The sequence below is a fragment of the Trichosurus vulpecula genome, chromosome 1, assembly GCF_011100635.1.
Source record: "Trichosurus vulpecula isolate mTriVul1 chromosome 1, mTriVul1.pri, whole genome shotgun sequence".
NCBI lineage: Eukaryota > Metazoa > Chordata > Mammalia > Diprotodontia > Phalangeridae > Trichosurus > Trichosurus vulpecula.
The window spans coordinates 505,981,696-506,008,186 of record NC_050573.1 but is presented as its reverse complement, the minus strand read 5'-3'; the positions used below and the strand labels follow the sequence as shown (position 1 = coordinate 506,008,186).

Sequence of the window (26,491 nt, the reverse complement as noted above, 5' to 3'; positions counted from 1 at the left end):
ATTCCCATAAGTTGCTTCACATTCAGACATTTAATTTTATTATACTGATGTTCATCTGTTTAATGAACATCTAAATTTAGTCATTAATTCATCTCTATGATTCTCATATTCAGGACAATTTGTTCATGTTAAGTTATAATTCATCACCAAGAGGCTATTAGAGTAGAACTAATAAAATAAAAAATAGAATCCAGAATAAGAGAAGTTGTAAAAGCTTAATTTAAGATTTCCCATTCATAAAAGAATGTTTTAAGATCTATAGCCACAAAGATCAAATGATACTGCTTTTTTGTGAGGACCTAAATGTTTTCTCTGAGACTTTCTTCTAAAGTAACTGGATTATCATACCTTTCCAAGTCAACTGGTTTCCATCTATAACAGCCTAATCTCTGTATTAAATACACATTTATTGCCACTTCTGGAGTCTAAACTATTTCTCCAATAAAGTAATTGCTTTTCCTTCAATCTTTCAAAACTACTATCAAAATCACCAATTATGTGCACTCAGTAGAGAAAGACAACATAATGACTACTTCTTTTATTTAATTGATACTTTATTTCATAAAGACATTTTACATAATGAAAACCTTTTTAAATGGCTGTTTATTAACTTTATATTATTATAAATTCTTCCATCATCTTGCATAATGGAAAGACCAATGACCTAAGAGTAAAAAGACTTGGATTTTAGTCTAAGGTCTGCCACAAATTAGGTTTATGATCTTGGAGAAACTCACTAAACTTCTCTAAATCTCCATTTCCTTAAAATGGAGTTAATATCACCTAAAGAGATGCTGGATAAAATGATTTGAAATAAATAAAGCCCTATGTAAATATAAGGTATATTATTTTATCTGACAATGATCCTTCATGTTATTTTGGAAATTTCAAGTTTCATCCTGAAGAGAGCTAGGAAAAAATTGGTCACTTATCTCTGTCATCCTCCTTATTTATAAAATCATTATATGCAATCCTGAAATCAGCTAAATAATCCCAGTTCTATTTGTTAAAGGTCTGACTTTTCACTTTGTGTAAGCCATTCCTCTTCTTTACCACACTTTGAAGCCTACTACAAACAAGAATCTGTTCATAAGTAATTACAAACTATAATAAAGGCAAGAAGAAAGAAACTTGAGTGTGTTCAATATTTCAAGGTGTATCTTTGAAAATGTCATAAAGGAAGTAGAAATGAAAATGAACACACTAGACCAGATTATTGTTACTTTGCAATTACTATACAGCTTATTGCTAAATTTTGGTTTACCAAGTATTCAAATGCTTACCAATAAAATAACCAAAGAATCAGCAGAGTCAAAATAATTTCAAGATAGCTCATCTGAATTAGTTTACAGCTGTAGTAAATGAAAATTACATTTAAGCAAATGTTTAATATGCCCTTAACAATACAGAAATCCAGACCCTATTTATTATTTTCCTAAATGTTGGTTCATACACTGTGATTCATACAAGATTAGGAAAAGAATCTAATAAAAAAAAGAAATTTTAAACCCTAAAAGAAAAAAAATGATAAACTGCTTACCACATTAGAAGTGTTCTTTTGTTTCAGTAGGTTAACTGGTTCAAAAACACAGATAATGTTTCCATATGATGCTGCAATCTTGAAGGAGAAAAATAAAAATTAATATGTAACAAGACAAAGAAATTTTAATTACATTTTTATGCAGATCGCTAAAATGTCTTCAGCTTTATTCACTATAACCTTCCAGCAGAGAAAAACACCTAAGCTTTCTTAGAATTAAAAATAACATATATAATAACAGTAATATTGTATGAAGATCAACTGTGAATAATTTAGCTATTCTCAGAAATACAACAGTAAGTGAAATATGGTATTTAGAATATAGTTCATAATGCAATTTATTATTCTCTCAAATAAATTTATTTTAAGTCATTACGAATGTATAAATCAAAGCTCATGCCTGGGATGGCATTTTTTTTCAACCACCCCTCAAAAATTTCCTTCTTTTAAAATGAAGCAATACATTTCCAGAGGCATCTTCCTTTAGTATACCACAAAAATAGAGTCTGAAAAGGAACTTAGATATCATGTGGTACAATTCTGTCATTTTTCTCATGTTTGAAAAACAAAAACAAAGAACTGAGATCTTGAGAGGTCAAGTACTTTGTTCAAAGTCACACAGTTAGTGGCAGTCTCCAGGGTTCACAGACTATGAACTTTAGAGTCTTATCCTCTTCATTTTACAGAAGAAGGAAACCAAAGGCCAGTGAGAAGGGACTGTCTAAAGTTCATGCAGCTAGTTATCCAGGGCTAGATTCTAGTGCCCTCATTTCCCCACATATTAGAAGAAACTACCTTGATAAACTGCTCCAACCCAAATTTAAAACTTCTTAAATTAATCAAATCTCTAGCTTCCACACTGACTATCCTATTCTAAGACGAATCCCAACAAAATTATTCACACTAAACTGTCCTGCCCCTATCTAATCCTTTGACCTCTTAAGACCCCCTGAAATTTTTTTTTTAATTTTTTTTTTTTTTGGTGAAGCAATTGGGGTTAAGTTACTAGTGAGTGTCAAGTGTCTTGTCTGAGGCTGGATTTGAAATGTTAAATCTGTTAAAAAAAAACAAAAGAATCTTTAAAATTACACAAATTGTGTTTATCCTTCATTTGTAGCAATGTTTACTCAATATGCCTTTTCCTACTTTCATTTAGTTTTGAAAAGTAAATTCTCTGAAATGGCAATTTTACTTTCTCCCTTCAACTGCTAATTGTTCTTCATAAATAAACAAGTACATTAAACTAGGCATCATTTGAGTTGGATTTTATTTATAAAGCAAAAAAAATTTCATCAAGATAGAAGTTAATGCATATAACTCATGTTATGCAAGTTGGTGTGGCCTAAAAGTGCCAAACTGAATTTGGTCAAAGTTGTAAAACTCTAAAGAAAAATAAGTAAAATGAAAAATGCAATTTAATATAGGAAATCTATATTTCCTCAATATATATTATGGAATATTTGCTTAAATGGCAAGTTATCTAAATCAATGTAACAATACAAAGTGAACAATTCATCCTATTCTTACCAACAGAACCAAGTCATAATCTACTCTATGACTTATATTTCATTCACAACTGAGTCATATCTACCTTATGACTTGTATTTCTTTTTTCCATGAAGATCCTTTGCTACTTAGGCAAGGTACATTTAATTTCAGACTGTAAGTCAGATCTAAAATAGCTACAAAATATAAATAGCTATAAAATAACAATCTCCCTCCCACTTCCAAACTGAAAAAACTTCAGCTATAGACTAGGCAATATATTATGTCTGTTGTATATGGACGATCAAACAAAAACAAGTTTGAGCAAATAAGATTTTTGCAGGGACAGCTACAAACAATATACTAACAAATGAACGTGCAGTAATCTGCTTCAATAGAATGATTGCCCAACTGATGAATTCATTGAATTTTAAGCATGGGTTCAAACTAGCAGAATTTGCAAATAAGAAAATTTAAAGTTAATATTAGTAAAAGCTTCCTAATGATTAGAGCAATCCATAAGTGAAAAAACATCTCTGATACTAGCTGTGTTGTGTGACCCTGGGCAAATCACTAAATCTCTTTATAGCTCTATATCTATATCTCAGGGCACTTATCTACTAAGTACTAAGTATTTAAATGGATTACCTCCCTCTAACAATGAGAGTTCCTCCACCTCAAGGTGACAAAATCTCAGATCATTCTGTATTCATGTTTTCCAGTATGAATGTACAGCATGAAATAGAAAAAGAACCTGGTAGGAACACTGTGGTAGGTGGTATTATACATTCCTCCACAGGCCAAAGCCAGTATTGAAAGAGCGATATAGTACCTAAACCAAGGGTGGGGAACCTTTGGCCTTGAGGCCACATGTGGCTTTCTAGGTCCTTGGGTGCAGCCTTTTAACTGAGTCCAAGTTTTACAGAACGAATCCTTTTATTAAGGCAATTTGTTCTATGAAGTTTGGATTCAGTCAAAGGGCTGAATTTGAGGATCTAGTGGGCCACATGTCCTAGACTCTAACTTCATGATTCAATATGAGATTTTTTAATGTGAATTTTGGTGCAAGCCAAAGAATAAAGGGAAAAATTTAAGTCATTTTAAATTAGGGGCTCTACAGTCAGGGAATATCTATCCAGCAATAAAAGAGGTACTTAACAGAGAGACTTCTCCCTTAAAGTACCTCCCCTATGTGGATTCCATGCATTTGCCAAACAACCTTCTTTTGGCCTTCATGTGGTTTCCCAATAGACTGTCCAGTTATTAATGAAATCTCTTTTTGTGAATTAACTTCCTGACATAAACTAGTTTTAGGTGTAAGTCAATTTCCCCAGGGCTTGATTATCCTTACCAACACTGTCTAATATGTTAGGTTCATGGGGTAGCTAGGTGTTGCTGTGGATAGAGTATAAGGTTTGGAGTCAGGAAGACTCATCTTCATGACTTCAAATCTGGCCTCAGATACTTAGTATCTGTGTGACCCTGGGCAAGTCACCTAACCTTGTTTGGCTCAGTTTCTCATCTGTAAAATGATCTGGAAAACAAAGTGGCAAACCACTCTAGTATCTCTGCCCAGAAAACCCCAAAGGAGGTTATGAAGAGTCAGACAGTACTGAAAAAAAGACTGAAAAACAAATATGAAAGGGTCATAAGATTATACATTTAAAAGTAAAAGAGACTAATGACTATCGAATAGTCTAATAGATTATTTCCCTCATTTTTCAGATGAAGCAGTAACTCCAGGCCCAAAAAGATTAAGTATTTTACCTAAAGTCACAAAGATAATGAATTTCAGAGGAAGGGTTTGAGGCAAGGATTTCTAACTTCAAAACCAGTGACTTTTCCAATGTACTATGTCAGGATAGAAAAGGATGACTGGAGTGTAAATCTAGGTAACTGAGAATATAGTACAGTAGCAAACATTCCTATAGGGCTTTTCAGTTTTCAGAGCACTTTCTTCATAACATCCCTATGTAGCATTATCATCTACATTTTACTCATGCGAAAACTGAGCCTCAGAGAGATTGTGTCTTGCTCCAAGCCACATGACAAGTAAGTCTATGTCCAGTGTTTTTTCTGTCTCTGTTGCCCCTCTGGAAAACCTAACAAGGAAAATTCAGACAAACAGAACCAGAACAAATTATCAGGGTGTATGAAGGTGAGAATAATTTTGAGGTCTTTCCTGACCAAATTATTTACCTTGCTCCACCTATAACTATGCAAAACAGTAAGAGGTTAGTCATTAAGGATATAGACTAGGGTGACAGCAATAAACTGTAATGGATATAAGAAACATTTTCAGTGAAAGACAGGCGTGCTCCAAGTTTACTAAACTGTGAACAAAGAGTTAAAGTGGAAAAGGGACTCAGAGATTCATCTAGTTCAACCCCCTTTATCCTAAAAAAAGAGGAAGTTGAGGCTCAGAGACCTGAAGTTTCATATCTAGGGATAAGAGGTAGTGAAAATGTTAGCATATGAAACCCAGGCTTCTGGGATTCCAAGCTCAGAATTATTTCCATAGCACCACAAAATATAGAATAAGAGGGTAATAAAAGACAACTGAGGTTATGAACCAAAGTGACTAAGAGAATGGTGGCACAACTGACTTCATAAGGGGGAACCCAGAATTTTACTTAAATGTAATTCTTGGATCAGTGGAATAGGTAGGGTACATAAGACACAGTAGTCAAGGAATATAGTAATCTACTGTTTGATAAACTCAAAGACCCCAGCTCCTGGGATAAGAACTCACTATTTGACAAAAACTGCTGGGAAAACTAGAAAACAGCAGAAACTAGGCATAGGTCAACATCTTACACCATATACCAAAATAAAATCAAAATGGGTACATGATTCAGATACAAAGGCTGATACTATAAGTAAATTAGGAAAGCAAGGAATAGTTTACCTGTCAAATTTATGGAGAACAGAAGAATGTATATCCAAACAAGAGATAGAGAACATTATGAAATGCAAAATGGATAATTTTGATTACATTAAGTTGAAAAGGTTTTGTACAAATAAAGGTAATGCAACCAAGATTAGGAGGGAAGCAGAAAACTGGGAAAGAATTTTTACAACCAGTATCTCTGATAAATGCCTCATTTCTAAAATATATAGAGAACTGAGTCAAATTCCTAAGAATACAAGTCATTCCCCAGTTGATAAATGGTCAAAGAATATGAACAGGCAGTTTCCAGAGGAAGAAATTGAAGCTATCTATAATCATATAAAAAATGCTCTAAATCAGTATTGATTAGAGAAACACAAATCAAAACAACTCTGAGGTACCACATCATACCTATGTAAAAGCTAACATGACAAAACAGGAAAATTATAAACGCTGGAGAAGATGCAGGAACACTAATGCATTGTTGGTGGAGTTTGTGAACTGATCCTACCTTACTGGAGAGCAATTTGGAACTATGCCCAAAGGGCTATAAAAATGTGCATGCCCTTTGACCTGGCAATACCACTTCTAGGCTGTATCCTAAAGAGATGGGAAAAGGACCCACATGTACAAAAATATTTATAGCAGTTCTTTTTGTCGTGGCCAAGAACTGGAAACTGAGGGGATGCCCATCAATTGGGGAATGGCTGAACAAGTTGTGGTATATGAATGTAACGGCATTCTATTTTGCTAAAAGAAATGAGGAGTAGGCAGACTTCGGAAAAACCTGAAAAGACTTATATGAACTGACACTGAGTAAATTGAGCAGAACCAGGAGAACACTGTATACAGTAACAGCCACAGTGTGCGATGACTGACTTTGATGGACTTAGCCCTTCTCAGCAATGCAAGGACCTAAGACAACTTCAAAAGACTCATGATGGAAAATGCCATTCTCCTCCAAATAAAGAAATATGGAGTCTGAATGCAGACTGAAGTATACTATTTGCTCTCTTTTTTGTTTTGTTTTGTTTTTTCTTTCTCATGGTTCCTCCCATTCATTCTAATTCTTCTATACAACATGACTAATGTTAAAATATTTAATAAGAATATATATGTAGAGCCTATATCAGATTGCACATCGTTTGGGGAGGGAGAAGGGAGGCAGAGAAAATTTAACACTTATGGAAGTGAATGTTGAAAACCAAAAATAAATTAATTAAAAAAATAATTCTTAAGCATCAACTACTTATAAATAGGTATATTATAAAGGGTGTATGTAAAAGAGAAGAAACAATGTTTCAATGGGATCTACATAATCAAATTCATTTAAAAACCAAGACTCTTCATCCCTGACCCCAAACACAGAGGTGCTCTTTAGAAATGGAAGCATCAGCATTTTAAATTAAATGTCTATTGTTTCTCTACTACTACAGGCAGTCTATAACTAGGCCAGGAGCAAAGTATCTCAGAACTCAGTAGAGACAGTTCTTATTTTACATAAATTCGAATTATGCAATTACTTTATGTAAAGAATTTGGAAAGAAATCTGCATTCCAAAAAACCCGCACCTATGTTAACTTTACAGTCAGTGTTTTCTCTCTGCCCCTGCCTTCCTACTCCCCACCCTTTACCCCCCCCTCAAAAAAAATCAATGACAACAACAAAAAATCTTTCCAAGTGAAAATAGAAGAACAGACAGGCAAAGCCACCTCCACAGCTTGAGACCTCAGGTGCCAAGGAGATTTTTGCTGTCCCACCACACATGGCTGTCTCCCATCCCTCTTGTCTTCTGTCTGTGTTTGTGTCTGGCCCCCATGTATCTGTTCCCTCCTTTCATTCTTCCTCTAGGTCAGGCCAGGCCCCAAAGTGGCTAGTCCTGCTTTTGCTTCTCTGTCCCCAGGCCCCACATCTTTGAATGGTGTGCAGGCTACAGCCCTCCCTCCACTGGATGTATGGCTAGAATCCTGACTCCTTCCTTCACTCACTCCCTCCCTCACATCCATAGCAAATCTGGATTTAGTAAAAATCACTTTATGTAGAGGTATGTGGAATGGTCCACTAGACTGTAAGGCTCCTGAAGGGCAGAGATGGTTTGCTGAATTGTTAAACTGAATTATTTTTGGTTTTTTAGGCATTATTGTAATGGGGTGGAGGGGTCTAGAGTACACTTCTGAATCTTCAGAGTTAATTAACCTAATCCTGATTAAAAAGCAACTTTTGCGCTTACTCCTCCTTAATCCTAGTGCCATAAGAGATTATCACCAATTTATCCCTCTCCTTAAACTCCTTAAGAGCAGGGACAGTGTTTTGCATTTCTTTCTATCCTCAGCACTTAAAGCATAATAAACGCTTGCAGTGTTACATTCCTCAATTCGAATTCACAGAATTTGTATCAGTACAGATGGCTATTTTAACTTTATTCCAACCTGACATAAGCATTCAATTTTTAGAATATATGCTTCACTTGTATTTCAATACAAATCCAAAGTTATACAGAGATAAAGGTTGTCTGTCCTCTAGAAGTGACAAAGATAGCCTCTGCCAAAATTATACTTTTGCCCTGTGGCTCAGTGTAAAGAGCCAATGAAAAAACGATTAAGCACTTGCTCAGGATCTTTCCAGAGGTTCACCACCCCCCTCACCCCATAACCTCCAGAGTTCCTCCACCAGTCTCCCTGGGGAAAAAAAGTACCTATACTTGGCCCTGCTATCTCTGGAACCCCTGTTGGAAATAATGAGCTTCTCTCCCACCCACTATTATCCCTATGGCTTCTCCTGTTTCTCTCCCTATCCCAGTAATAATCACAAACATGTAGGAGGAGAAAACTGTCCCCTGCTCCATCCTCAAATTCTCAGCCCGATGTCCCTCAACTCAACTACCATATCTACCCCAGTCCAATCTTGCCTATCTCTTCCATGCCAGTTCCATAGTGAACAAACTCCCCTTTATCAACTCATTCTTTCTCTCATACTTCTTCCACCTATCAGAACTCAGAGACCTGGTTTTTCCCCTGATGACCCTGTGACCCTGGATATCCTTTAGAATACTAGCTGTACCTTCTTTTTTACCATAGGTAAAAATTAGTCCAGGAGGGGTAATCAGAATACTCTTGCTCTCTACTCTCACTTCAGGTTCTCCCTTTGTTTCATTCACTTGATAACTTTTCCTCTCCTGAAGTCCACAAATTAAAATTTTCCACCCAATCCAAATTATAAGACTCATCAAAGTAATTCCACTTCCTTTCTCAAGTTCAGCACCAGGTTTACGATTTTGATCTCCTCTCAAACTCTTTCCTGACTTATACCATGGGACTTTAATAGGCATGTGGATGCTCCCTAACTTTCCATTTCCTTTATCTCCTTCCTTAAGTGTCGTGCCCTACTCCTTCATTCTTCTTCAGCCACATAAAGGAATGGGTCACACGCTAGATTTTGCCATTACCCATCTTCCACTTCCCTAATTAGAAATTCTAATATTCTCCTATTTGCCCATAACTTCCAAGCATTCCACCTCTCCCTTTGCTTCATGCTTCCCATACCTGTTCTATTGCCTAATCAAAATCTCCATTCCCTCTACCCCTCAGTACTTTCTCAGGCCACTACCCACACATGTTCCTACTTCACTTACCTCACTCTCCAACTTCAACCAAGAGTCAGCCATATCAACTTTACACTGTCCTCTGCTCTTGAAAATCCCTACCTGGCCCCCTTTCTACCTTCTCTTCCCAAACCTCAGCCCTGAATTTCTCCCAACAGATTCTTTCACCTCCTCTACTGCTACTTGTAAACTGTTGAATGGAAGCTGGAGATCCCACAACCAAGATGACTAGGTACTGGATTTATTAAAAATTCATGCTATCCAATCACAATTGGACCTTCACTGTTGTAAGGCACTCTTTTCATTTCTTCCTAATTGATTCCCTTTATCATTCTCCACATAAGTGATTCCAAATATCTTTCCTGATAAAGCCCTTTCTTTATACTCCCTCCCCTCCCAGCTGAGGCTCTAGCCTCTTACTTTACCAAAAAAAAAAAAAAAAAAAGGCATTCAACATGAGCTTCTGGTTCACCTCAAAATCCCTTGATACCAACTCCCACTCTCTCTTCATTTTCTCTAATCTGGAGGAGAGGTGACCCTTCGCCTTGCAATGGTCAACCCCTCTACATAAACACTTGATCCTAACTCATCCCACCTTCTTCATAAGGCTGTATCTTCAATCATGCCCCGCCCCTTAACTTCTACCTATCAACTGCATTCAAACTTTTCCAAGTCTCTCTCCCATCCTTAAAAAACATTCACTACTAGACCCTACCATTCCCTCAAGCTGCTGTCCAATATTTCCCCTCCCTTTCTCAACCAAATTCCTTTAAAAAGCTATCTGTAACTCTGATCAATGAAGAGAATCAATGAGAACAGAAGTGATGGACTTAAGAATGCAGAGACGTATTTCAGGGACACAGCTAACTCAAAAGTTTGTTTTGTTTGACTGTACATATTTCTTATAAGTTTTGACTTTTTTTCCCCAATGAGAGGGAGAAAATAGATTTTTGTTAAATTTTCAAAAAATAAACGGGGCCAACTTTAATTTGTTTTTTGTCTGGATATTCCTAGCACCTAGCATTGTGCCTTGCACATAGTGCTTAATAAATGTCAATCAAATAGAGCTTAATTTTTATGAAATAGTTAATAACCAAAATTATTCCTTAAAAATTTCTTGGAAGGAAAGAAGTATAAGTTGTATACACTGAATTTTTCCATTTCCTCTCCTTTTACTCATTCCTCAACTTTTTCTAATCTGACTTTAGACTTCATAACTCAACTGAAACTGCTTTCTCCAAATTTACCAATAATTTCTTAAATGCCAGTTTCCTCAGTCCTGATCCCTCTTGATCTATCTGCTACATTTGACCCAGTCGACTACCGTTTCCTCTCTGGATCTGCATGAAAGTATATCATTCCTGGCTCACCCCCTACCTGTCTGACCACTCTTTCTCAGTCTCTTTCCTGTCCCAGAGACATCTTAAACCTAACATATCTAAAATCAAATTCATTATCTTCACTCCCAAATCCTTGCTTCTTCCAAACTTCCCTATTTCTGGCGAAGTCCTCTTGGGCTTCAACGTTTGCAACCTTGACATGATGTTGAGTTCCTGACTCTCCCTCACCCCACATATCCAAGTAGCTGCCAAATCTTGCTCTACCTTCACAATATTTCTCACATCTGACCCATTCTCCTTAGTTCAGACCACCATCACCTCTCACACAGATTATCAGAAGAGCCTTTTAACTGATTTCCAGGACTCAAGACTCTCACACTCTGGTCCATCCTACACATGCTACCAAAGTAATTTTGCTTAAGTGCCAATTATGACTATGAGATTCCCAAACTCAGCTAGCTCTAGTGGCTTCCTACTGCTTCTAGGATAAAATATAGACTCCGCTGTTTAGCTTTTAAGAATATTTTGAAAGAACAAATTGTGCCAATTGATAGTATTTTTTTTATCCATGAGGCAAAGAAAATGGAGACAGTAGGAAGAAAAATTTTATTTCAAAGTAAAATTATGACATTTTGCATCAACTGACATGACTGGTCCTTCCAGCTTTAAAGTCCTATATCAACTGCTTACCATTCCAGCCTTGATGGATGTTAACGCCTGAATTCCGTACTCTAAGATCTGGCAAAACTAGCCTTGCCTCTCTTACTTAGCACAGTCCATCTCCCTTCTTTGTGCTTTTATCTTTTATTTGTGCTGTCTATCCCCCATTCCTGGAATATATTCTCCCTTAACTCCACTTCAGAGTCTTTCTCTTCCTTTAAAATGTAGCTAAAGTGCCATTTTCTACATGAAACTCTTCCTGATTCCCATAACTGCTATTGCCCTCTCTCCTAAACTACTTTGGATTTAATTATTTTGTGTATTTTTATTTTTTAACTTCCTACTATGTGTACTTAATGTCCTCCCCTATTAGAATACAAGCTCAGCATGAACTAAGAATTGTTTCACTATTTGCAGTTGTATCTCCAGAGCCTAGAGCAGTAGCTGACACAGTAGATATTGTACAAAGACCTGACTGACTGATTGAGGGGCCTGTGATTCCTTTGGTATAGAGAACATACCAGGTGAATTAATTCCTTCTATCAATGCAGGTAAAACATCATCTCTACAAAACTCTTAGAGAGTTTTCTACACAACTTAGAGTGACTTGCTTGGGGTCACACAGCCAGTTATTTATCAGAGATAAGATTTGATGCTAGACCATACTAACTTTAAGGATGGCTTCTCTATATACTTCACCATGCTGTCTCTCATGCTCTTTTAGTAAAGGACTAAAGACTGATTTCTTATTTCTCTTTCAATTAAAATTCATTTTTATAACAATATTTATCCTTACCTGCTCAGTATACTCAAACATATTGTTCCTCTATACCACATAAAGTATTATTTCTCTATACAACTCGGAGAGGGTAACCATAAAACAATTACAAGTGAATATGTCAGTCACGAAGCTGAATTTAAGCCAGGGCTGTCCAAAATGTGGCCCACAGTGCGATTTTATGCAGCCTGCCTACGGGTTTTAATTTTCACAAGTGAAAAAATAAAATAATTTGCATGGAATGCATGTTAGATTTTTTAATTCCATCACTTAATAAAAAATCTTATCGATGTTAATTTTCTTTGGTGTTTTTAGGCAGTATTATAGACAGAACATATCACACAAAATTTTCAATCGATCTGTGGGATGTATTCCATCTGTACGATTATTACTACTCAGTATACACCTACTTTTATACTGTTGTGTAGTAGCTTTGTTGTTTTGTGTTTACTTTTGCGCCTTTGCCTGTCATATTGATGCCTGTCATACTGATGATGGGTGTTCCCCCACTTTCTATTAGTGTACTGTATTTTTTATTCTGTGTGCAGCCCTGGAATAATTATTTTATTTTAATGCGGCCCTAAGGTAACCTAAGGTTGGACAGCGCTGTTCTAAGCCATTCAAATTAATTCCGATCAGGCAAAGAAATTTTCATATACAATAGACTTGCATGAAAAGTAAGGCATAAAATCAATCAGATATACATGCTTTGAAGCTATTAAGTTACAAAATACACCAATAATAAATTCAAAATTTTTATATTTTTTATACATACCTTGCCTTGTTGCATTGAACAATCAACGCATCCTACTTGAATGTTCCCATGCTTAGCTCCAGGGATTATCTGTAACCTTTCAAAGTTACTTCCCAGTATTACTACATCACATCCAGAAGCATAAGCCTTTAAAAAACAAAACACAAGCACAAAAAGAACCTTAATAAGTCATGTATTACTTCAAATTACTAATCAAAAAACAACTGAAAATTAAAACAGCTTTTAGGTTTCCCCTCATGCTCAGCAAATTGGCAAAGATGAGAAAAGCCAGGAATAGTCAATATTGGATAGGTTATGGAAAGATAAGCACATTAAAACATTGTTGGTGAAACTGTGAATTGATCCAACCATTCTGGAAAGCAATTTAGAATTATGATAAACAAAATGATTAAGATATCATACTCTTTGACACAGAGAGCCTATTGTCAATTATATATCCCAAGGTCAATGATTAAAAAAAAAAACATGAAGAAGAAATGGCCCATACACACCAAAACATTAATAGTAGCATTTTTTTTTTGTTTGAAGTTCCAGCAAAGAACTAGAAATAATCGGGTAATAGCAAAATAGGGGTACATAAATGAAAAGGAATGTAACTATGCCTTAAGAAATGATGAGTGTTATGAATACAGAGAAACATGGGAAAGTGGACACAAACTGATAAAAAAAAAAAGATGGCAAAACTAGGAAAACAGTAAACAAAATGTCCAAAGAATGTAAATGAAAAGAACAACAATAAGTTGAAACTGAACTCAATGAAATTATAATGATCATGCTTAGTCCACAAAGAAAAGATATAAGAATGTACCTCCCTTTCTTCTTGGAAGACGTGGGGAACTATGGGTATGGGACATTTAAAAAAAATGAGTTGGTTTGTTTTGTTGAACAGCAAATGCACAGGGGACACAGCCAATGGGAAAACAAAGAGATAGGAAATCTAGGTGTTATAAAAAACAAAAGATAACAATAAAAGTCCATTAGAAATTAAAAAAAAAATACTACCTGGAAAAAAATAAGATCATTAGCCTAGGGGACTAAGCCTAGAATCAAGGATCTAAGTTCCCAGTGAAATAAGACTTAAAAGATCAATGTACAAGTAGAGGGGTTGGGCTGGCCTTAGTGAAGAAAAGGTCTACCTCCTCAACAACTGGAATAAAGAAGAAGGTGATGTCAAGGAGTTCTGAGATGTACAGAAAGGTAGAAGAAAGAACTCAGGTGAACAGTCTATATTTTCTCATTAAAGGCAAAGATTTCTGCTGAAGTCTGGAACAACAGTTTTGGAAAAAGTGACAGATAATCCATTAGGGAAAAGTAGGGATTTGATCCCTTTAAAGAGGTCCTTGTTGAGATCAGATAACAAATTTATAGTGGACCCAATTAATCAGGCTGTGATTTCACCCAGCATCATTCAGTCATTTCCATTTCCATAATAGCTTCCTCTTCTCTCCATTCATATATCTACCACCCTAGGCCAGGCCCTTATCTTCTCTCACCCAGAATACTACAATAGCTGTCTAACTGGCATCCCCACCTAGTATCTCTCAGCACTCTGACATCCAGTTAATCTATCCTCTGCACAGATACCAAAGTGATTTTCCTAAAGCACAGATCTGACCATATCATACAACCCCCTCCCCATATAGTACTCAACAAACTCCTTATTACACTGAAGATCAAATATAACCTCTTCTGAATTTAAAGCTTTTCACAATCTGGACCCATCCTCCCTGGCCAAGATGATGCATTATTTCCTTTCATGCTCTCTACAATCCAGCCAAAATGGCATTTTTGCTGTTCTTCACAAATGACACTATCTCTTATCTCCAATGCATGTACGACCTTATCACCATCCTACTCAAGAGACTCCAAGGGATCCCTACTGCCTAGGATCATATACAAGCTCCTTTTTTGGCATTTAAAGTCCTTCAAAACCTGGCTCTAGCCTACCTTCCCAACCTTATTACAATACTTATACAATACTCCCTATTCTACATGATAGCACCTTTCCCACAAAAGTGACTCTGTGTTCATTTTATATGGTTTTAAAAATATATTCTGTATTTGTACATCTTCTCTCCCTGCCACGCCCCCCCCCCCTTTTTAGAATGTAAACTCCTTGAAGGCAGGGACTTTCTCTTTGAACCTACAACAATATCTAGGAATACAGTAAGTGCTTAATAAATGTTTGATGAATGAATGCTTTTTTAAAAAAAATTTCCTTCCAATATTCACTAGTCAGATACAATTATAATGACAAAAATACCATATTAACAACTTTAATTTTATTTTATTGTATTTTTCCATTTACCTTTGTCATTTTGTTGAAATTCTTCTCTTGTAAATCATTACCATGTTTCCTGTAGTTATTATTGCCTGTAATTACTATTTAAGTTACCTTGAAGTGACTTTAAAAATAATAAAAATGGGACAAAAATAAGGCGGATGCGGACCTGAAGTAAAAGTTATCTGAAAACTACACTTACAAATTAGCACATTCCTTTGTGGTTTAATTTAATCAGTACACAGAAATAATTTATTAAGGGTTTAGTATTCATGAGGCACAGTACTAAACACTGAGGTACAAAAGGTTCCTGCTCTCAAAGAGCATTCAAATTAACAAGGGAAAAAACATTTAAAAAAGCAGGTACATACAAGATATGAACACAGTTCTAGTAGTTAGAAAAATGATGACAAGTCTCATGCATAAAGTGGGATTTGAAATGAGCCTCAAAGGAAGCCAGAAAAACTCAAAAGAGATAAAGGAGGGCATTCCAGGCATGGAAGAAAGGCACAGAAGATGGAGAGTCAGGTGCTAGGAACAGCAAATAGGTCAACATAGCTAGATGGGAGGGTAAGTAGATGAGTGTAAAGCCAAGTCAACAAGTACTTATTCAGCATCTACTACATTAGGCAGTGTTAAACTGTGGGAATACACTAAAAGGCAAAAATAGCCCCTGCCCTCAAGCTCACAATATAATAGGGGAGACAGACAACGAGATATATAAAGAACAAATAGGAGATAATCTCAGAAGCAAGGACTAAGGAGGACAGGGAAAGGTTTCTTTCAGGAGGCAGAATTTTTGCAGAGACTTAAAAGAAACAAGGAAATCCGGAAGGGAGAGCCTTCTAGGGATGGGGGATAGTCAGTAAATATGCACAGTCAGGAGATGGAATATCTTGTTCAAGGAACAACAGGAAAGCCAGAGTCGTCACCGAATCTTAAAGTGTTAGAACACTGGAAAGATAGGAAGAACCAGATTGTGAAGAGCTTTAAATGCTAAATAGAAGCCTTAGTATTAGGTAACAGGGAGCCACTGGAGTTTGTGGAGATCAGATAACAAATTTGTAGTGGACTCAATTAATCAGGTTGTGATTTCATGGAGGGGGGGGGGGCCGGGAGATGACTTCCTAAAGACCTATGTTTTGAGAAAATCACTTTGGCCACCAATGACCCAAAGTGAAGATAATACAGAAATTACTACATAAATATTACTTTAGAATTCTCTAGATTTGATTAGTTTGATCTTTTAGAACTGATACATTCTTCTAGAGTGTATCTTCTAGCATTGATACCTTAACATCTAAAAAAACTGTTACCCCTAGAATATATGCTCTAGAATTGATACATTAACATCTTAAAAAATTGCTATCCCTAGAACGTATCCTCTAGCATTGACACATTAGCATTTAAAAAAAACTGTTACCCCATACACTTTCATAACATCAATTAACATGAAGATTTCCACATGAAAGAACTGAAAGAGGATTTTGTAACAAAATTCTATTACAAATAGCTTACTGTTTTCATGTTAGTTTTAAGGCCACCTTGCTTGTCAGTACCTCCCCTCAACTTCCTTTTGTTCTCTTCCCTGTTCAAATGCTTCAATGACTTTTCTTTTTTTAATATCACTATCACTTAGCTCCTCTTCCCTCAATCCTCCCCTAATTTTTTTAAAGCCCTTATGACTAATAAACAGGGCTACACAAAACAAATCCACATACAGTGTTTAAAAATGCATTTCACAACAGCACAGGAGGTAAGTTAAGTAAGTTTCATTATTAGTCCTCTGGATTTGTGGTTGGTGGCTGCATTTATCAGAGAGGACTTAAATCTTTCAAATTTATTTGTCTTTATCATATTGCTATTGTACAAATTGTTCTCCTAGTTCTCCTCAGTATAAGTTCATATAAGTCTTCCCATATTTCTCTAAATCCATCCTTTTCTTATTTCTCATCGCCAATAATATTCAACCGCATTTAAATACTGTAATTTGTTCAGTCATTCCCTAGTTGATGGATACAAATTATTTTCCAGTTCTTTGCTACAACAAAAAAGTACTGTTAAAAATGTTCTTTATACATGAGTTCTTTCTCCTTTTGTCCTTGATGTCTTTGGAATATAAGTAGTGGCAACAATGGGTAAAAAGGTTATTCACAGATTAGTGACTTTAGGAGCTTTGACAATACAAATTGAACAATTAGTAAACAGCTACTGAAATAGTGATAACATCTTTTATAAGAAGACAACTACCCCCAAAAGGTAATATTTAGTCAAGCAGTATCCTGGAGTGGAAAGATCATTTCAGGAGACCTGGGTTCAAAGTCTATGTCTGAAACTTGTGACCTGTGTGACTTGAGTAAAGTCACTTTTCTTCCCTGGTCTCAGCTAAGTAAAATGAAGTGGTTGGTTGGTCTGTTTATCTATAAAACTTGTTTTTTTTCTAATATTTTGATAACTGAATTTCAATATAATTGGTTTACTTGTAATGCTAAGTGTTTTATAGACTTAAAAACATTATTCCGAAAAGCAGTCTATAGGCATCAATCAGATTGTCAAAGGAGTCCATGACACCAGAAACAAAAACAAAAACAAAAAAAACCCAAATCCTTAAGTGGATAGGTGGATAGGTAATTAGACAGAAAGGCAGACAAAGCTGTCATTTATTAGATGTATGAATCTACAAAGCTACTGATTATTTGGGACAATCCTCTTTGTACACAATAAAAAAACATCCACTGTGATAATCATATATATTTAATAAATAAACCTTTGTTCACTTTAAACTAAATTCAACTAAACACTGTCAGAATCTGCTGTTGGAACAAAAGAGACTTCAAAGAAGAATTGGATGAGATACACAATGCTGATTCTCAACTCCTATGAATTCAGGGTAACAATATATAACATGTGATAAGCTTTATTTTACCTAACAGAAAATGCAAAGATCTACATATAAGCTGATAAAACAGTAAAAACACTATCACCCTCTCCAAAAGACCTGTATGCCTCAGCCAGGGAGTCTCCCAGACTTACACAGTACTACTCAGGGTTGAGATCAACCTTATGCCTGAAATTTTTTCTACTCAATCTAAAAAATGGATAACATATATGAATACACTATTACTTGATTGATTCACTAAATTTTTCTTAAAAGAAAGGTAGTTAGTAAGTTTTATATTTATATAGACATGTAATATACTAAGAATAAAAAATCTTTAAAGTATTTATAGTTACATATTTCTAAAAAAATCTATGACAATATTTTGCGTATTTCTTCTGTCTTGTTGTACAATGATCAAAATCATAAGCACTTCACTGCAGAACAGCTCACAGGATCAGAGATCTAGAGTTGTATTTTTTAAAGTTAAGGAAACTGAGACTTAAGAAAATTAAATCACTTGCCCATGGTCACACAGGTATCATAAATCAGAGGCTGGATTTGAATGTAGGTCTTCTGACTCTAAGGCTAATCCTTTTTTTTTTTCAGTGCTACTTCAGAACTGGCAATGAACTGCCCTATTTTATTTTTTGTTTGGTTTTTTTTTTTGGTGGGGGGAGGAAGGGCAATTGGGGTTAAGTGACTTGCCCAAGGTCACAACGCTAGTGTGTCAAGTGTCTGAAGTCAAATTTGAACTCAGGTCCTCTCCAGGGTCAGTGCTCTATTCACTGCACCACCTAACTGCCCCTGCCCTATTTTATTTTAACCCATCTAAGAAACAAAACATTTTAAAGCTCCAAATGGTATAAGAGCTTTTATGTGCTCTATGATCAAAAGACCTACAACACTAGAAGTTGTTTAAAAATAAATTAACAACTAATAATGTAACATATACATGAGAATAAAATATTTTTCAGAAGTTACGAATGAGGAAAGAGAGGTCCAGAAAAGTTAAATGGCTTGCCTAATGTCTCATGGGTAGTAGACATCACAGGTAGGATTTGAATCCAGGTCCTCTGACTGCAAATCCCAGGGCCTACCAATGACATTTTACATCAATTAACAAATATCTTCTAGCAACCATTATGTGACTAGCCACAAGCAGAAATGTTAGAAATAGACATTTAAATCAAATACAATACTGATCAACTTTGTACATAAGAACAAGAATCTCGAAGGTAAATAATGGTTGACCACAATCCAGTGCTTATTGGAAAGATCACTGGCCTAGGAATCAGAAAAACCCATGTTCCTTGTCCCACTTCTCCCAGTTTTTATGTAATTATAGGCAAATCATTTAATCTCTCTCAACTTCAGTTTGTCTTATCTGTAAAATGGTGAGGATGATAGTTGTATCTACTTTAAAAGGTTGTCATAAGACGTGTTTAGTTTTTCAGGGTAGTTTTTTTTTTGGTAAACTTATAAGTGCTGAATAAATGTAAGAGACTATTAAAGACATAAGAAAATTAGAGTTAATCATATCTACTTGTGTATTTTTGGTAGTAAACATATTACAAGAATTACTTAGAAAATGGTTAATTTTGTGAACCTTTTAGGGTAGCTAGGAGTCATGGATAAAGTGTCAGGCCTGGAGTCAGGAAGACTTATCTTCATGAGTTCAAATCTGGCCTCGGACATTTAACCAGCTATATGACCCTGGGTAAGTCACATAACCCTGTTTGTCTCATCTGTAAAATGAGATGAAAAAGGAAATGGCAAATTGCTCCAGTGCGTTGAACATAAATAAATGTTTTAATAAGTGTTTAGTGTTTATTGATGTTAAAATGCTTTAATAAATGTTTGTTGATTGAGAAGAATTAACACAAGTTGTGATTCTACTAATAATGTTGGAATTGACCTTTATATGCAAAAAATTTTTACTTAGCTGACACCAACTGGGAATGAGGTGAGGAGGACATTTATATTTCCCAGCTAAACGAAGCAATTTAAACACCAAACCATGCAAAAAAAATTTTTTTTCTTAATGGGAATCTTTCAAAAATAAGATTGCACAAATGTAGTTTCCTGGTTTAGTAAATTAAGCATATTTAATACTTCCACCTTCTTGATTCACCGGTTCTCAAAACCCTGCAATCCAACCCCAACATATTTCAAGATCATCAATGATCTGATAATTTTAGTGGCTTTTAAACTGACCTCTCAGCAATTTCTGACATTGTCATTATCTCCTAAACATTTTATCCTCCCTTGCTTCCAAGACATTGCTTTCTTTTAATATTTCTCCTATTCCTGCAACTTCCCTTTTCTTGGTGCCCTTTGCTGGATCTAGTCTACTTTCTTCCCACTAAATGTGGGCTAACTGCTGATCTCTCCAGTTCCTCCTCAGGTAATCCCATTCGTTCAAGATTATCTCTATGCAAATACTTTTCAAATCTATTTAACAGAAATCATTCCAATTACCCAGGTTTACACCTTAGAATCATTCTTCCCTCGGTTTCTCAACCTCCATATCTAATCAGCTGCCAAGTTTTGTTTGAGCTATGTCCAAACATTTCTTATTGCTATCCCCTTCTCTTCCCTCCTACCAAGACTACTGTTATAGTCTAATTGGTCTCCCTGTACCAGGTGCCTTAAGCCCTCTCTGATCAATGTTCCACAAATATATCAATTGATATTTGTATTTTTTTTTTAAGAAAAAAAGTTTATTATACTCCACGGCATCAAGCAGTTGGAATGGGGCTAGCTGACAAAGGATCAGGAAGATGTAGTGGGGCCAGCCTCAGAATTTCAACTTAGAGTAAAACAATTTACATGAGGGTAAGGCAATTTTGATTGGCAGACCTTTCAATGAGGATGTGGAATCAGTGTCTCTTAGCTGCTCCCCATTAGGGCATCATTGGGAGATGGAATTAGGGCTAAAGAGATGGCTCTAACCCTCAGGTGATGAGAGTAGTCTATAGGAGATGGGATTAGTCCCTAAAGTGACCCAAAAATTAAGAAAGGTTAAAACATGGGGGTAACTCAGATTGCCTCTGTCCCAATGGCTGACTTTGTATAATCCCCTTTGATGCTAACCATGCTCATAGTGCAGCACTACAATCCGACCTAAATAGTTCTTCTAACCTCAACTTCATCATCTTAATCTCTGCTGTTCATGCCAAATCAATTTGAGTAAGCATTAATGGCTACAAGCCAGGGGGCTTAAACTTGCAACGGGAAACAAGTATACTGTGGCCATGGGCATTATAAAGATCATAATCTCATGTTTACTTCAATGTCATAAAAGTTAAACAAACTTAATTAAACAGAATCATAATTCCATATCCTTTAAAGAGACAAACTATTGTTAAATTAGCCTTGTAGATAAACTAAGTCATGTTACAGATTAAACCACTTAGAGGGCTCACCTTGTACTAATCTGAGAGCGGAGATTTACATATCACAAAAGTCACCTAGAAAACTCAAATATCTGACCTTATCCTTTTAGTCAAAAATACCCAATGGATTCCAATTGTTTCTAGGATAAAATGCAAACTCCTCAGTCTGGCATTTAAAATCATCCACAATCCAGTTCCCCCTACTTTTCCAATATAATTTTACAATTACTCCCCTTCTCATAGTCTCTAGTCCAACCATCCTACATGTTACTGGTTGCTGTAGTTCATTCTTCATTTTCCAATAGGACTAATGACATCATGGGTGATTTCTTGACTTGAATGTGAATTGGATTTAAGTGAGGGAGAGCTGCACAAAGTCATCAGCCTCACTCTCTCTTTCAGTCATCAAAGTCCAGCAGTAAAACAAAAGTCAGGATGATTGGCGATGGCCCAGGACGCAATGGATGACCTTGGCATCTTCACCTTTGAAGTCTGACTAAATTCTAAGTGCTCCACATTGCCTACTTCAGCCTCCTTCATGGCTGTTGGAACAAATTGTGCTCATCTGCCTATTCGGCCAGGAGAATTATTTACATGCTTAGGATAGACATCCCCTAACTCACTAATGGATTTTGAGGCTTATGAGTTACCTTCTACCTGGTTTAGCCCATCTGCTGAGATGGTTTTACCAGAATGTGGCACGCAAAAGACCAAGGGTATATTTAGAAGAAATTCATGCTGGAAACAACAGAATACCATGGACGCTGAGGGATCAAAGTATAAGGTGTCTGGAGGATAGAAAGATTCTGAAGCCTGGAAAAAATATCAGACCTTATTAATAACAAAAACAATCAATCAAGAAAATATCAATGACTACTCTCCCATTTATACTCCCATTCTCTGTAGGTAGTTTTTGGTGGAAAAGTACTAAAGGTCAGGAGACACAGCTGGAAGGAATTTAGTAGGAAGTGATTGATATGTGAAAATAAAATATATCAATGCAAACAATTTTTAATCTACAATATCCTCTGTATCAATCTAGCTCAAGCTTGTCACCTGATATGGATAGCATTCTACTGCATTGGTGATCAAATCAAATCCAGATAGGTTAAGTTATTATCTCTTTGTGGATAACTCCCAAAGAAGGAGGAGGAGGAGGTGATGGTGATGATGATGATCAGATATACCTCCAGTCATAATCTCTCCCCTGAAACCCAGTTCAATATTACCAGTTGCAAGCTATACATTTTTATATCAATGTCCCATCTGTATCTCCAATGTCACTAAAATGGAATTAGTATTTGCTTCGAATATCCATCTCTTTTCCTTTTTTTTGTGAGAGTATCTCTATCACTCTAGTCACTTGGGTTTGCAACCTTGGAACCATCCTTGACACTTCCATCTCCCTCACTCCCCAAATCCAAATCAGCTGCCAAGTCTTCTCAACTCTCTTTCCAGTCTCTTATATCTCCTCCTCTCTCCAACGCAAGTTCTACCTCAATGAGGCCTTTCTTCATCTCTGAGTTGCTAACACTCTACCCTTCTAGAAATTACTTTGTATTGCTGTGTATTTATTTGTGTATATATTATACGATCTCTCACCTCCAATAGTCTTGGAGAACAGAGATCTTGTGGTAGGTGCTTAATAAATGTTTGTCCAATTGAACTGAATTGTTGTATCTTGTTTTGAAACACCAAAGTCACCTCCGAAAACAAAAATGGCTTAGTCAACTGCTCATAAATACCATCTGCATTTTCAATTACAATTAGACCAGAGCACAAATAAATTCATATATACGTTCATGACTTAGCTTTGAAAATACCATCTTTGAAAAGCTATCAAAAGGACATGAGAAACAATGAAGGCATGACAGACCACTTTATCTAGTAGGGTTAGATCTACTCAAATAACAATGGAAGAAATATTTGAAAATGTTGGAGAAAAAGTTTCTGTGTATGGTTTCTTAGGCATAATTCATTCTGATTGGGGTTGAGACCTAAAACCAGTAGGTATTAGCAAGTATAGAAAAACACTACTATCCAAGTGGAAACCCACAGCCAAAGAAAATCACATCCTGTCTAATATGCTAGTGACCCTGAAGCCTAAGTAGAAGGTTCAGTGGACTCAACATGGGGCAGTCTTTTAGATACATGCCTATGAAAATGCTACCTAATAGGCTTTAGTGTTCCTGACATCATTGATATAGGACCATAATCATATTTTTGTATCTATCTTCCCATGGGTAAAATTTAACAATTAGAACTATCCAAAAGAGGAATGCACAGTCTCATGAAGAGTAGGTTTCCCCTCCTCCTTACTAGAGGTCCTCATAGGTGAAAACTAAATGACCAATTGTTGGGGATGCTATAGAAGTTATTCTTGGTCAGGTCTGGCATGGATTGAACTAGATTGCCTGAGAGCATTTCCAAACATGAAATTCTGTGATTCCTGTAATGGAGGTCCATTGTATTATTTAAAGAATGAGTACTGGGGTCAGAGCAGCAAATGAGAAAGATAAAAACCAAGCATAAATTTAGTGCCAAGATTAGGAAGAGATGATAGAGGAAACAGGACCAAGAAAAAGTTATAGTAGGCATCCTGGAAAGATCACCACAGCCTGGGCCAAGGACTTTGTTGCTGTGATGGACAGGAAGATTTATCACTATTTAGCAATGTACAGACATTATTTTGCATATTAAAATACTTGTCTTTAAAATGATAATGTGGTCTCCATTGAGCTTTTTAGAATGAGCCAAACACAGATCACTAAAAATTCACAGTATAAAGTTGACACCAAAGACTGGACAGATTCCGAATGGCTTCTTAGAGAAAATGTTTGAAAAAACAATTAATAAAAGTGAATAACAAACTAATCATCACTAGAAAAGGTACCTGGACAACCAACCTTCCTGTAACTTTCTCTACATTCATGTTCCTCAGATATTGTTTTATCTGAAAGAAGACATTTGGAGATTACAGCCATGCCATCTCATCTTTTTATTGAATCTAGGGCAACAGTTTCCTCTGTTAAAAAATCTAAGAATACATTTAGAATCTATTGACTCCAGATTTATCTACTTAAGTGCAAACTTATCTCTGAGAAAAGAAAGTTAACTCATTCTTGAAACAAAGTATCTAGCTGAAACAAGTGCACAATTCCAATATTACTCTCAGTAGGAAAATATTTAGTATTTCAGGGGCTGATGAAAATGACAGAAAAGTCAAAGTTGGATGTAGGCACAGTGCTTCTGAAATTATAATATGGAAGCTGAATCAACTGCTACATTCTGCTCTAACTTTGCTCCATATATTTAAGGAAAAAATAACAGTTTTAAGTAGTCAACTTAGCCATGCCAAAAGTCATCTATGGAATTTTTCTTTTTCTAGGTGAACATTCACAATCTAATTTTCACTCTAAAATACATTACTAAAGCATTTTCATGAAATTAAAATGATGCCTTTTACTCTGATATTTCACTGTAGTGCCATCTTCAGGTTCCACGCTTACAGATCTCCTTATCAGTGAGATAAAAGATATGAATTCCACACTGTATCAATTTATTGCATGAATTTATATGAATTCATACTGTATCAAGGATTGCATTTAAGTAAAAGAAAACTTTTAATATTTGCTTCAATGCAAGCAAGTTTCTTTTTATTTTCAAGGAAATCACATATCTCACATTTCATTACTATTCCTGAATTATATGCCACCTTTAAATGAATCTGGAAAAATATTTAAAGGGCTTTCTCTCCAGAGAGTTATTTCTTCCTATGTATTTTACATTGGAATTTATTGTTAACTGCAAAACAAGTAACGATTGTTTCTGAGACACCCACTCTTTTAAATTGCAACAGGCACATGACTTTATAGCAGAAACAACCCCCAAAAGAGCGAAAGGAACTGCTGAGATTTCCAAAACTGTCTGACATGGGTTTTTTTGTAGACTTTGGTTACCCCAATCTCTGCATTTCGTTTAGGCACCCCCCTCCCCGGGCTCAATAATCATTCCCGCTTCAGGTTTCAGGCTCCGTCCAACATCCTCACGACCAACATTCCCTCTTTCCCACCTCGCACCCCCCCACCTGTCACAAGCAGAAGCCCATATTCTCCGGCCCGCGGCTCCTGCCCAGCCCCTCATCCGTCTCCCTGCGGTGCTTTCGGGGCATCCCCGGGGCTGTCATCGCAGAGCGGACCGAGGAGAGAGGACGCGGCCCCAGGGCCGCGCAAAGGCCGGGCAGCCGCCGTGGCCGCGGGGACCGCAGGGCCGGAGGAGCAGCTTACCGTGAACCGCTGGTCGCCGACGCTCCCCACGGAGAAGCAGTGGTCCCCGGGGTTCACGGCCCCGGTCAGGACCTGGTGCAGGTTCATGTCGTCACTGCCCCCTCCGGCCGCTTGCTCCTGCCTTCACTCCCGCAGCTGGGGCCGGGGCATAGACGCCAGCCTCATGCCCGAGGCTGGTGGTGCAGGGAGGGTGGAGACTGGGGGACGACAGCGGCTACTACTCTTAGGGACTAGGGTGGTTCGGGACCTGCGGCGGCGGCGGCGGCGCCGGGCGCGCAGACCAGGGGCCGCTTCGCTGGGGCCCGCGGCTCATCCCGAGCCGCGCAGCGCAGCTAAGGACAGGGGAGGGGTGGAGAGGGGAGGGAAGAGGAGAGAAGGGGAGGGGGCTTGAGGGAAGGAGGGGCGGGGGCGGGGCGAGGGGGCGCTGCGCTGCTCACGCGCGCACCTGTCACCGCCCGCACCAGACAGCTCCGGGCGGCAGGGAGATCAGTTTCGGAACCACCCGCGCAGGGGCCGCAGCTCTAGGTCGGGCACTTGCCCGGGAACGAGCAGACAGCACTGGGGGGCCGGGAAGTGGGG

The 26,491-nt window shown here is 37.0% G+C and overlaps 1 protein-coding gene across 3 annotated transcripts in view; it reads right to left on the bottom strand.

The window, feature by feature from the left end:
* Positions 1–25,999, bottom strand: part of DMXL1 (Dmx like 1) — a 146,089-nt gene extending 120,090 nt beyond the window's left edge. For all 3 annotated transcript variants that reach the window (XM_036740774.1, XM_036740775.1, XM_036740776.1), the window contains exons 1-3: positions 25,913–25,999; positions 13,070–13,195; positions 1,541–1,618 (exon numbers count right to left, since the gene is read on the bottom strand). In XM_036740774.1, coding sequence (XP_036596669.1) covers positions 1,541–1,618; positions 13,070–13,195; positions 25,913–25,999 — 291 coding nt within the window. The remainder of the gene's footprint in view (positions 1–1,540; positions 1,619–13,069; positions 13,196–25,912) is intronic.
* Between the last annotated feature and the right edge of the window lie 492 nt (positions 26,000–26,491).